General features: G+C 49.1%; 1 protein-coding gene across 2 annotated transcripts in view; it reads left to right on the top strand.

Annotated features, from left to right (window-relative positions):
- The window catches only part of USP25 (ubiquitin specific peptidase 25), a 274636-nt gene that overhangs the window by 107703 nt on the left and 153026 nt on the right, over positions 1-13907 (top strand). For both annotated transcript variants that reach the window (XM_075335070.1, XM_075335071.1), the window contains exons 9-12: positions 1177-1250; positions 5503-5651; positions 9430-9557; positions 11392-11487. In XM_075335070.1, the coding sequence (XP_075191185.1) occupies positions 1177-1250; positions 5503-5651; positions 9430-9557; positions 11392-11487 (447 nt within the window). The remainder of the gene's footprint in view (positions 1-1176; positions 1251-5502; positions 5652-9429; positions 9558-11391; positions 11488-13907) is intronic.

The following is a 13907-nucleotide window of genomic DNA, read 5'->3' as shown; positions in this document are numbered from 1 at the left end:
TAAAGGGCCCCACATAGTCCTCTATACAGAATAAAGGGCCCCACATAGTCCTCTATACAGAATAAAGGGCCCCACATAGTCCTCTATACAGAATAAAGGGCCCCACATAGTCCTCTATACAGAATAAAGGGCCCCACATAGTCCTCTATACAGAATAAAGGGCCCCACATAGTCCTCTATACAGAATAAAGGGCCCCACATAGTCCTCTATACAGAATAAAGGGCCCCACGTAGTCCTCTATACAGAATAAAGGGCCCCACATAGTCCTCCCTATTCAGAATAAAGGGCCCCACATAGTCCTCCCTATTCAGAATAAAGGGCCCCACATAGTCCCCTATACAGAATAAAGGGACCCACATAGTCCCCTATACAGAATAAAGGGCCCCACATAGTCCCCTATACAGAATAAAGGGCCCCACATAGTCCTCCATACAGAATAAAGGGCCCCGCATAGCCCTCCCTATATAAAGGTGTGTGTATATGTAAACCCCTTCCTATCAGGTGGGTGTAAGAAGTGACCCGTCCATTCTTCAGGCTTTTTCCGCAGGGGCAACACTCCTTCGTTTATTGTACAACTTCAATGTGAACGCTAAAATTACATCCTGATTATGCCTGGGGGTCTTTTTCAGCATTTTGTATGCGTTGTTGCCTCAGGAAATGCTAGTGTTTTATATGTATTGGTTATTAGATTAAGAAAAAAAAAAACTTTTAGAAAATCACAAATGAAAAACATTACTCACAATATGTTAATGTAAAAAATGTTAAAAGCGCTTCAGGAAACTGACCCCCAAAAACTAAGAACACAATGAAAATGCCAAAGATGATGAGCGAATCCTCCCCCTTTACTACTAATTGTGCCGTGGGATGCCCTGTTACAGAGCTTGTTGTAGATTATGATATGGCGTCCTGCCGGCATACAGTGCCACCACTAGTACCCCAGAGGCGCCTCACAGGGGGCGATGGACGGCTGGGAGACCCCCACAGACATTGGGTTGTAAGTAGATTCTTTCATGACTCCAAACAGAGGTCACCATTACAGGCTGCCCCCAAACAGCAGAGTGGGCTCCTATATCTGTGAGGGGTTCAATTCTGGGGAGACCTCTCCTGAGGCTGTTAGTTGGGGTCTCCTATGAAATGAAGGAATATATGTAGATTATTTTTTTTTTTCTGGTCAGAGATGGAGAAAAGCCAAAGAACCCAATGGTGGAGCTGTTTTACGGTCATTTCCTGGCAGTGGGCGTGCATGAAGGTTGGTTTATTTACTTTACTCACTTGTATAGCGCCATTAATTCCACAGAGCTTTACAGATGTGATCATCACTGTCCCCAATGGGGCTGACAATATAAATTCCTTATCAGTATGTCTGTGAAGGGGAAGGAAACTGGAGAAAAACCCAGGCAAACAAGGAGCGAGTATGCAAAGTCCTTGCAGATGTCTTTGGTGGATTTTGAACTCCAGATCAGAGCGCTGCAATGCAACGGTGCTGACCCCCGAGCCGCCGCACGGTGCTGACCCCCGAGCCGCCGCACGGTGCTGACCCCCGAGCCGCCGCACGGTGCTGACCCCCGAGCCGCCGCACGGTGCTGACCCCCGAGCCGCCGCACGGTGCTGACCCCCGAGCCGCCGCACGGTGCTGACCCCCGAGCCGCCGCACGGTGCTGACCCCCGAGCCGCCGCACGGTGCTGACCCCCTGAGCCTCCTTGGTTTTAATGTACTGTATGACAGATTGTACACCATTTTGTGTGGGGTGTTTATTTAAAAAAAAATAAATAAATAAAAAGGATGCTGGTGGTTCTTTGAGGGGTTGTCTCGGTTTAGAAACTTTTCCCTATATGCACAATTTTTTGTAAAAAAAAAAAAATCAGTGGTGACATCATATCAACATTGCTGCAGCCAATCACTGAGCTCCATGGCTCTGCGTTACCAAGATCAGGGCTGTGAAACCCTGATAATGGGGCCCTGCAGTCCCACCTTGAATGGATCAGAGACAGGGGCATAACGATCGCGGTCGCAGAGGTCGCCATTGCGACCGGGCCCGCAGGGTTATAGGGGCCCGGCAGCCGCTCTGCAGAGCCGGCTGCCAGGCCCCTATGTGTAGTGCCACTATGTAGTGGCCGACTGCGTGACCGTTAGGGGGCCGGCCTGTGAGTCAGGGGGGCCAAGTGTCTGCAGGGGGGCAGAGGGGCCCCTGACCTGGAGAGGCCACCAGGCGTTCCTGACCTGCTGCAGAGGAGATGTGCTCCTGCACGGCAGACGGAAACCATCCCTACCAGGACCTGCGATGATGTCACGCCCATGTGACTGTGTGGGAGGAGACACAGGATGCCGGGGAGAAAGCAGGAGAAGATACTTCGAACACATGAGTGGTAATGAGAAAAGAGGGGACATGAGGGGAGGGGCTGCAGGGTGAATGGGATATGAGGGCTGCAGACTGTGACAGAAGCATGTGAAGGGTGCAGAGTGTTTGAGAGGGGTAAATTGGGGTACGGGCAGGGTGAGATATGTGGGTCAGGGTGTGTGTGTGATATGGGGGTGCAGGCTGTATAGGGAGCAGGGTGTGTGACATATGGGGGCAGGGGCATAACTACCGCAGTCGCAGGGGTCAAAAGGAGCTGAGAGGTACTTGTTTTTTTATTTTGCTGGCTGCATGACACATATAGGCCCGGGGAAGCTGCCTGCATGATACATGGAGGCCCTGGTGGGGCTGGCTGGCAGGCTGCATTACACATAGAAGCCCTGGGGGCTGGCTGCATGACACATGGAGGCCCTGGGGGGGCTGGCTGCATGACACATGGAGGCCCTGGGGGGGGGGGCTGGCTGCATTGACACATGGAGGCCCTGGGGGGGGGCTGGCTGCATTGACACATGGAGGCCCTGGGGGGGCTGGCTGCATTGACACATGGAGGCCCTGGGAGGGCTGGCTGCATGACACATGGAGGTCCTGGGGGCTGGCTGCATGGCTCATGGAGGCCCTGGGGGGGCTGGCTGCATGACTCATGGAGGCCCTGGGGGCTGGCTGCATGACACAATGGAGGCCCTGGGGGGGGCTGGCTGCATGACACATGGAGGCCCTGGGGGGGCTGGCTGCATGACACATGGAGGCCCTGGGGGGGCTGGCTGCATGACTCATGGAGGCCCTGGGGGCTGGCTGCATGACACAATGGAGGCCCTGGGGGGGATGGCTGCATGACACCTGGGGGGGGCTGGCTGCATGACACATATAGGCCCTGGGGGGGCTGGCTGCATGACACATATAGGCCCGGGGGAAGCTGGCTGCATTACACATGGAGGCCCTGGTGGGGCTGGCTGCATGGCACATGGAGGCCCTGGGGGGGCTGGCTGCATGACACATGGAGGCCCTGGGGGGGCTGGCTGCATGACACAATGGAGGCCCTGGGGGGGCTGGCTGCATGACACATGGAGGCCCTGGGGGGGATGGCTGCATGACACCTGGGGGGGGCTGGCTGCATGACACATATAGGCCCTGGGGGGGCTGGCTGCATGACACATAGGCCCGGGGGAAGCTGGCTGCATTACACATGGAGGCCCTGGTGGGGCTGGCTGCATGACACCTGGTGGGGCTGGCTGCATGACACATGGAGGCCCTGGTGGGACTGGCTGCATAATACATGGAGGCCTGGGGGTGCTGGCTGCATGATACATGGAGGTCTATGGGACTGCATAATAAACATGAAGGACACCTTATACATAGACTATAGCAGCGCATTATACATGGAGGTCTATGGGGCTGCATTATGATACATATAGGACTATGGGGGCTACATTATAATATATGGAGGACTATGGAGGCTACCTTACACATGGTCTGTGGGGGTGCATTATAAAGCATGGGGGACTGTGGTGCAGTATAAAATATGGAGAACTATGGAAAATGCATTATAATACATGGAGGACTATGGGGGTGCATTCTAATATATAAAGGGTTATGTGGGACCCTTTATACTATATGGAAGGCTATGTGGGGGCCATTATAGTATTTGGAGAACTATATATGAGGGAGGAAAAAGATACAAGTATGGGATGGGAATGTTTTGTGCTGAGGGAAAAGGGCTCTTTCCCATGCTCTGCTATACATCTCTCAGCACCCAGCTTTCCCATGCTCTGCTATACATCTCTCAGCACCCAGCTTTCCCATGATCTGCTATACATCTCTCAGCACCCAGCTTTCCCATGCTCTGCTATACATCTCTCAGCACCCAGCTTTCCCATGCTCTGCTATACATCTCTCAGCACCCAGCTTTCCCATGCTCTGCTATACATCTCTCAGCACCCAGCTTTCCCATGCTCTGCTATACATCTCTCAGCACCCAGCTTTCCCATGCTCTGCTATACATCTCTCAGCACCCAGCTTTCCCATGCTCTGCTATACATCTCTCAGCACCCAGCTTTCCCATGCTCTGCTATACATCTCTCAGCACCCAGCTTTCCCATGCTCTGCTATACATCTCTCAGCACCCAGCTTTCCCATGCTCTGCTATACATCTCTCAGCACCCAGCTTTCCCATGCTCTGCTATACATCTCTCAGCACCCAGCTTTCCCATGCTCTGCTATACATCTCTCAGCACCCAGCTTTCCCATGCTCTGCTATACATCTCTCAGCACCCAGCTTTCCCATGCTCTGATATGGGAAAGCTGGGTGCTGAGGGAAAGATGTATGACAGAGCATGGGAAAGCAGGGTGCTGATAGAGGGATTTTAGATCATGGGAAACCTGGGTGCTGTGGGTAAAAGCCAAGTGTCAGCATCATTATCCTGTACCCTAAGTGTTGTGTACATGGAGGGGGGCCCCGGTCCAAAGTTTGCACCAGGGCCCATCAAACTCTAGTTACGCCACTGATCAGAGAGGTGCATGCCCGGCCTGCAGTCATTGTCTTTGCGATTACGCAGAGTACAGCGCACAATTTTCTAGGTGTAACAATAATACCGTAGTATTACCAAATACATTAAATTAGAAATGTAGTATAGTTTCCTGATTAACCATGTCTGTTACCTCATGTGCAGGGCATTACAGCTTTGGTATCCATGGTTATGACCATGAGTAACTAACTGTCACTATATGAGTGGTTGTAACCATGGATACCTAAGCTGCAATGCCCTGCACATGAGGTACGAGACAGAGCTAATCAGGAGAACTATACTACATTTCTAATTGGAGGTATTTGCTAATATTATTATACCTACTACATATTGGGATTGGATGTTGGAGATGGGAGTACTCTTTTAAGCATTTGTACCTCCGCACCATCCCTGGATTTTGGTATTGGTGGGGGTTTCAGCAGTCAGTCCTCCATAGATCAGCCAGTTCTGCCCTAGCCCATAGGTTTTTGGGGTAATATAACTCTCTATGGAGACCTGCGGCACAGATTCAGTTAATGAGGGGATTATTCAGATTCATACAGAGTGCATGTATAGGAATTAGTGTAATATTTTACAGTTTTATTAGTATATTGTCTCTAACGTCTGATTGTTTCTCGCCAAGGAAAGAAATTTGAAAACACGGAGATGTTTGGGCAGTACCCTCTACAGGTGAACGGCTTTAAAGACTTACACGAGTGCCTGGAGGCCGCCATGATCGAGGGAGAGATCGAGTCATTGCATTCAGAGAACTGCAGCAAGTCTGGTCAGGAGGTGAGGAGCCGCACATTGCCCCATTGTTTCCTTATATATGGATACAGCGTGCCAGAAGTGACATTTAAAGGGCTTCTCCACTACTGGACCTCCCCTTATTAAATGTTAAAAGGTCTTCTATATAATACTGTCCAGTGTGGTTAAAGTGTATAGGCTGCAGACGATCAGCAAACATGTGACATAACAAATAATGTCAAGTGACCACATGGAGAAACAGCGTCAAAGTCACCGTTATATGACAGTTACCCTTCACGTGGTTTTTTTTTTGTTTTTTTTTTTTTTTTCAATTTTGAGGTACACATGGCTTTTTAATTGCTTTTTTAGGTGTTGTGGGGTAAGATTGTCAATGGAGAACTTTAGGTAAGACTGCTAATGGAGTCTTTGTTCAGGGCAAATCCAATGGATGAGTCCAAATTGGCTATCTGCGCAGATATTAATGAATCAGATAATGATTACAACGAGATGTGTTCACTGTTTGAGCCAGTGTTGGCGACTGACTCGTGTATTCAAAAGACTCGTAATTATACCATACAACATTCAACTTCGACCTTGAAGCAAGAACGGGGAGTGATCATCCCACATATAACATCCCTTATTTCAGCTGTGAGAAAATCATAATTATAAAATTCTCTCAGTATATTATGAAATACCTCTCTATTATTTATTCTGGCTTGATTATCTAGTTAGAGCATTCTTTCTTTGTGTGAAATCACTGATAAGACTTTCACTAAAGCTGGTGTCACACATAACGACGACGACAACGACGTCGCTGCTACGTCACCATTTTCTGTGACGTTGCAGCGACGTCCCGTCGCTGTCGCTGTGTGTGACATCCAGCAACGACCTGGCCCCTGCTGTGAGGTCGCCGGTCGTTGCTGAATGTCCAGCTTCATTTTTTGGTCGTCACTCTCCCGCTGTGACACACACATCGCTGTGTGTGACAGCGAGAGAGCGACGAAATGAAGCGATCAGGAGCCGGCACTGGCAGCTGCGGTAAGCTGTAACCAGCGTAAACATCGGGTAACCAAGGGAAGACCTTTCCCTAGTTACCCGATGTTTACGCTGGTTACCAGCCTCCGCTCTTGCTGCCAGTGCCGGCTCCTGCACTGTGACATGTGGCTGCAGTACGCATCGGGTAATTAACCCGATGCATACTGTAGCAAAGAGAGCAAGGAGCCAGCGCTAAGCAGTGCGCGCGGCTCCCTGCTCTCTGCACTGTGACATGTAGCTGCAGCACACATCAGGTTAATTAACCCGATGTGTGCTGCAGGAGAGCAAGGAGCCAGCGCTAAGCGCGGCTCCCTGCTCTCTGAACTGTGACATGTAGCTGCAGCACACATCGGGTTAATTAACCCGATGTGTGCTGCAGGAGAGCAAGGAGCCAGCGCTAAGCGCGGCTCCCTGCTCTCTGAACTGTGACATGTAGCTGCAGCACACATCGGGTTAATTAACCCGATGAGTGCTGCAGGAGAGCAAGGAGCCAGCGCTAAGCGCGGCTCCCTGCTCTCTGAACATGTAGCACAGCGACCTTATGATCGCTGCTTCTGCTGTGTTTGACAGCTAAGCAGCGATCATAACAGCGACTTACAAGGTCGCTGTTACGTCACCGAAAATGGTGACGTAACAGCGACGTCGTTGTCGCTGTCGTTTAGTGTGACACCAGCTTAAGAAGGGCTTCACTGCTCATTATTTATACACCTTTTCATTCGTCCTTGTTTAACTCTTTCTTGAACATACAGCTTAGAATCATATTATGGCGTCTGTACCCAGGCTACCTTCACAAGATAAACAAGATATAGTAAGGAATTTAACTGGTACTAGTAATTCATCTGCGCAAACAGAGTTGTACTTTTGGGAAAAATTTATTCAAGAAAAAAGGTTTTTTTATATATTTTTCTACTATAAAATAACACTTATTAATAGGGTTTAAAACATCAAAAAATTAATATATACGTATACACAGTGATATTACTAAGGCAATATTATTTTTGCACACCGAAAGTCGCCCCGGCCGGTGGCTAAAAATGTTTAAGAACTATGTTTAAAAGCAACTGATGGTCCACCAGGAATAAAACCTCACTTCAATAGATTGAAAAAATCCTCATTGTTCCTTATGCGGTAAAGCGCACGTTCAGAGTCAGTTCAAAAGTTATGGCGTATATAAGCGCTTACCCTGAATCAATTAGATTGTCTCACAGGTCAAAGCGCAGGCAAATTTCCGACGCGCGTTTCGGATGACTTTATCGGTTACCTTCCTCAAGGATAGCCCTGCTTTGAAATTTGACCCCTTATATCGGGCCCTCCCTCATTTAATAAATGATGCAAAGACCTGCTGCGTATATGTATGTATGTGTGTGTGTATATGTGTATATACATATATAATATATATAATATGGAGAGCTGCTTTGCTCTGCAGTATCAGGAGCACACATTGTATATCACCCGGACTGTCACCAGTCATTACTGTAAATATGTGGCCTGGAATAGCCGGCTACAAGGGCGTTCTGCTAATATATAGCGTGTAATCTTGTCTAATCTAGAATACGAAAAGTAAATTGAAGGAAAACTTTCCAGGTTTTCTGGTTTTTGGAGAAGTATTTGTGTCCTGTCTCCTGTAGCAGAAAGTAAAGGAGGTGTCCTGCTGTAGTCAGTTGCCGTATCGCCAAGACGGGTCTGATGTTTGTCACTAATTTCACGGAACAGACATCCAGAACAATTAGGCCGGGGCCTCACAGGGGACTACTGCGATCTACGCATGACACTCGGCTCACGCTGGCAGCACAGCAGGAGCCGAATGTCATACTAGTGTGATTGCGGGGGGCGGGCCGGCGCTGAGGAGGGGAGGGGAGGGATTACTCTCCCTCTCTCCTCCGTTGCCAACTATTGCCATTCTCGCTCTGCATGCGCGGTACACGGATGTACCGCGAGGGCAGTGCGATTTTTCTCTCGCCCCATAGACTTGAATGGGCGTGAGAGAGTCTCGCATTACACCCGCGCAGCATGCTGCGATTGTTTTCTTGGTCCGATTAGGGCTGACAAAATAATTGGTCATCGGTGCTGACACACAGGCTAATATTGGTCCGAGTGGAAGGCGATGTTTTATCGCATTCCACTCCCTCCGATTTTCATGCCGTGTGTCTTAGGCCTTAAACTTAAAGTGAAACTGTTACCAAATTTTTCATTACAAGCTGCATAAATTACTAAATTGATATTACTTTGATAAACCGTGTAATAGTGCCTGATTAATCCTTTCTTGAATTTTTAACCATTGTAATTGATGGCTCCTCATTGTCCCTCCTCCCTGCTGAGATCTTACCCTGCTCAGTACAAGCTGCTTTTTGCAAATTGCTTCAACAGACTACAATGAGTCAAAAACCTTTTGGTATGCAGTACAAGCTGCACCTATACAAACCATGTTTAGGCTGTGTTCACACTTGTATATGACTATAGACCGTGTCAGAGGGTTCTGCAGTGTAAATCGACACATATTTGATAGGAGGAAGAATAAAGCATGCTGCGCTGGTCTCTAATCTAAAAAAGGATGATCTCAGAAGTATGCAATTAACTCCATTAAAGGGAACCTGTCACCAGATTTGGTGACTATAATCTTCGGCCACCACCAGTGAGCCCTTGTATACTGCATTCTAGAATACTGTATATAAGAGCCCGGGCCGCTGTGTCTCCATTTTGGACAGTGCCTTAGCTGCATACACTCTGCTTGTACTTGTTAGACCGCCATCGTCTCCACTTCTCACGTTATTTCTTTCTCTGCCCTCAGCACTGGTTTACAGAGCTCCCACCCGTACTGACGTTTGAGTTGTCCAGGTTTGAGTTCAATCAAACTTTAGGAAGACCGGAGAAGATCCACAACAAGCTCGAGTTCCCTCAGTGTTTATATATGGACAGGTAAGGGAGCGCCACCGTCATCTTAGTGCTCTCTGAACCTTCTTTGGTGGTCCAAAACTAACATATGTTACTCCTAAATCTCTAATGTCATAATTTAAAGGGAACCTGTCACCAGACTTAATGACTATAAGCTGCGGCCACCACCAATGGGCTCATACATACAGTAATCTAACATGCTGCATATAAGAGCTCAGGCCGCTGTGTAGAACATAAAAATCACTTTATAATATTTACCTAAACGGTTGTTGCGGTGGAGTTGGGTCATATGGGAGTCTCCGTTCTCCGGTGCCAGCACCTCCTCTTTAGTCCATCTTTGTCCTCCTTCTTCTGAAGCCTGTGTGCATGACTCGTCCTACGTCATACACACCCGCCGGTCCTGCGCAGGCGCACTACAATACTTTGATGTACCCTGCTCAGGGCAGATCAAAGTGCGCCTGCGCAGGGCCTCAATGCCGGCGAGTGTGGATGACGTAGGATGCGTCATGCTCCCCGGCTTCAGAAGGAGGGCAACAAAGATGGCCGAAAGAGAAGGCATCGGCAACGGAGACACCCATAAGACCCAACTCCACCACATCGACCGTTCAAGTAAGTATTATAAAGTGATTTTTACGTTCTACACTGCAGCCTGGGCTCTTATATACAGCATGTTAGAATGCTGTATATAAGAGCCCACTGGTGGTGGCCGCAGCTTATAGGCCCCAAATCTGGTGACAGTTTCCTTTTAATAAACCACTTTCACTTTCGCTTTGTGCGGAGGCCAGGGATGCAGGAAGTGCACGTATCTGCTGTTTACAGCTGTGTAGCTGTGATCAGCAGATAGTGCAGATCGATCGGATTGCTGATCGCTATAGCCCCCTAGGGGGACTAGTAAAATAAAAAATTAGTAAAAAAACCCCGACAAGTTCAAATCACCGCCCTTTCGCCCCATTGAAAATTAAAGGGTTAAAAAAATAAAAAATATACACACATTTGGTATCGCCGCGTTCAGAAATGCCCGATCTATCAAAATATAAAATCAGTTAATCTGATCAGTAAACGGCGTAGCGGCAAAAAAATTCCAAACTCCAAAATGAGGTTTTTTTGTCGCCACAACTTTTGCGCAAAATGCAATAACAGGCGATCAAAACGTAGCATCTGCGCAAAAATGGTACTGTTAAAAACGTCAGCTCGAGTCGCAAAAAATAAGCAGTCACTGAGCCATAGATCCCGAAAAAAGAGAATGCTAGGGGTCACGCAATATGGCGTAAAACGTGCGCCACTTTTTTCAGACAAACCTCCGAATTTTTTTTAACCCCTTATATAAAAGTAAACCTATACATGTTTGGTGTCTACGAACTCGCACTGACCTGAGGCATCACACCCACACATCAGTTTTACCATACATTGAACACAGTGAATAAAATATCTCAAAAACAATAGTGCTATCGCACTTTTTTTTGCAATTTTTCTGCATTTGGAATTTTTTTTGCCGTTTTCCAGTACACTGTATGGTAAAACCTATGGCTTCATTTAAAAGTACAGCTCGTTCCGCAAAAAATGAGCCCTCACATGACCATATTGACTGAAAAATAAAAAGTTACGTCTCTCAGAAAAAGAATGGCAAAAAAAAAAAACGTAAAGCGAAAAATCGGCCGGTCGTGAAGTGGTTAAACAAAATCATTCTCAACAGCACATCTTATATAAACAGGAAATATGCTGCCGTTGATAGTCTGTGCACACAGAATGATCGTTTGTCATAATCAGCTCAGGTAGTCAATCTGCGGTCAATCAGTGGTTGGCCGATGTGAATACACCTTTACATATAATAGCTGTGTAATTGTTTTGTCTCTGTTAGGTATATGCACAAAAATCGGGAAATCACCAGGCTAAAACGCGATGAAATCAAGAGACTGAAGGAGCACCTCACCGTGTTACAGCAGCGGCTAGAAAGGTACTCTCCTCGCCCCACGTAATCACTTTTGCAGAACAGTTTTCACAGAATGTAAAATTGTATGCTTTAATGAGAATGAAATCCTTTTCTTTGTCGCTCCATTGGGAGACCCAGACAATTGGGTGTATAGGCTATGCCTCCGGAGGCCGCACAAAGTATTACACTTAAAAGTGTTAAGCCCCTCCCCTTCTGCCTATACACCCCCCGTGCTCCCACGGGCTCCTCAGTTTTTTGCTTTGTGCGAAGGAGGTCAGACACGCACGCACAGCTCCACAGATTGGTCAGCAGCAGCTGCTGACCATGTCGGATGGAAGAAAAGTGGGCCCATATAGAGCCCCCAGCATGCTCCCTTCTCACCCCACTCTTGTCGGTGGTGTTGTAAGGTTGAGGTATCCATTGCGGGTACGGAGGCTGGAGCCCACATGCTGTTTTCCTTCCCCATCCCCCTCAGGGCTCTGGGTGAAGTGGGATCCTATCGGTCTCCAGGCACTGAGACCGTGCTTCATCCACAACTCCTGTGGAGCCTGCTGGATAGGAGCCGGGTATCGTTCAGGGACATGGCCCTGCTACTTGGAGGTACTCTGTATCCCTGTGGGGACAGCGCACAGCAACACTCCAGCTTTGCTGGGTGTGCTAGTGCACCGGGGACCACGGCGCTGACCGGGTTAATATGTGCCATTACACACTCAGCGTTGCTGAGTGTGTTTATGTATAGGGACTGCCGCACTGACCGCCGCGGCCATGGAAACACTGTGGCGCGGCTGGGACTTGTAGTGCGCCGGGGACTTTCACGCCGGCCGCGCTTTTACGGCGGCCGCGTTTATTACTAGAGTCCCCGGCTTTTTGCGGCCTAGTTTCCTTTCCTCCCGCCCACAGCCCTGACAGGCAGGGGAAGGGCGGGACGCTGCACAGAACGAGCAGCACTGAGGGCTGGAGCATGCTTTGCATACTCCACCCCCCTCACTGTGCACAGTGCGGGCACCAGTTCCCGCACTTTCTGGGTCACGCCCACGGCTCCCTCCTCTCCTCAGGACGCCGGCAGCCATTCCTGTCAGCTCCTCGGACGCAGCAGAGGGGGACAAAGTCTGGGAGACCCAGGCAGGGACTCTGGTGGCCTCACAACCGCTTTAGGCGGGTGGTAAGCAGCACCTGTGGTGCTAGCCCCATTGTGCAGTAGTGTAACATTATATGTTTATGGTATATATGTTTTACACTGTATGGTGCACAGTTGATTTCTGGCTATATACCCTATTGTGTTACTCAGGGAAGATAATAGCATGGCACCCACGAAAGGCAGGGGTGCCAAAACACAGGCTTATTATGTTGCCTGCGCCGCATGTACGACCCCGCTACCGGCAGGTTCCACTGACCCTCATTGTGTGCACTGTTCGGCCCCTGTGGCACTTACTCAGCCGGAGCCTCTGCTAAGAGGGGCCCAGGGGGAGCCACCTGCTAACACTGTTCAGGTGACGGGGACGGAGTTTGCAAAACTCTCTGAGACTATGGCTAAGATACTAGAAGCCTTGCAGTCCAGGCCGGTATCTCAGCACAGGGACTCTGTTGAATCTTTGTTCCCTGGCCCACCTCAGCTGGACCAACAATGTCCTCCCGGGGTATCTCATGGATCCCAGGCTGAGGGTTCTGACACAGACCCCAGCCCCAGACCGACTAAGCGAGCTCGCTTAGATTTTCCCTCGACATCATCATATTGTGCAGGGTCTCAGAGGGGGGAATTTCTGGTTGATGATGCGGAGACAGCTGATCAGGATTCTGATCCTGAGGCCGCTCTCAATCTTGATACTCCGGACGGGGACGCCATAGTGAACGACCTTATTGCGTCCATCAATCGTATGTTGGATATTTCTCCCTCAGCTCCTCCGGTGGAGGAGTCAGCTTCTCAGCAGGAGAAATTCCGTTTCAGGTTTCCCAAGCGTACACAGAGTATGTTTCTGGACCACTCTGATTTCATAGAGGCAGTCCAGAATCACCATGCTTGTCCAGATAAGCGTTTTTCTAAGCGCCTTAAGGATACACGTTATCCTTTTCCCCCTGACGTGGTCAAAAGTTGGGCTCAGTGTCCCAAAGTGGATCCTCCAATCTCCAGACTGGCAGCTAGATCCATACTTGCAGTGGAAGATGGGGCTTCACTCAAAGATGCCACTGACAGGCAGATGGAGCTCTGGTTGAAATCCATCTATGAAGCTATCGGCGCTTCTTTTGCCCCAGCGTTCGCAGCCGTATGGGCGCTACAAGCTATCTCAGCAGGTCAAGCGCAAATTGACGCAGCCACACGCACGTCCGCGCCACAGGTGGCGTCCATAACCACTCAGACGTCGGCATTTGCGTCTTACGCTATTAATGCTGTCCTGGACTCTGCGAGCCGTACGGCGGTTGCAGCCGCCAATTCGGTGGTACTCCGC

This window comes from Anomaloglossus baeobatrachus, chromosome 2, assembly GCF_048569485.1.
Source record: "Anomaloglossus baeobatrachus isolate aAnoBae1 chromosome 2, aAnoBae1.hap1, whole genome shotgun sequence".
In the NCBI taxonomy this organism is placed as follows: domain Eukaryota; kingdom Metazoa; phylum Chordata; class Amphibia; order Anura; family Aromobatidae; genus Anomaloglossus; species Anomaloglossus baeobatrachus.
The sequence above is the reverse complement of the archived record's forward strand: the minus strand, read 5'-3'. Positions and strand labels throughout refer to the sequence as shown.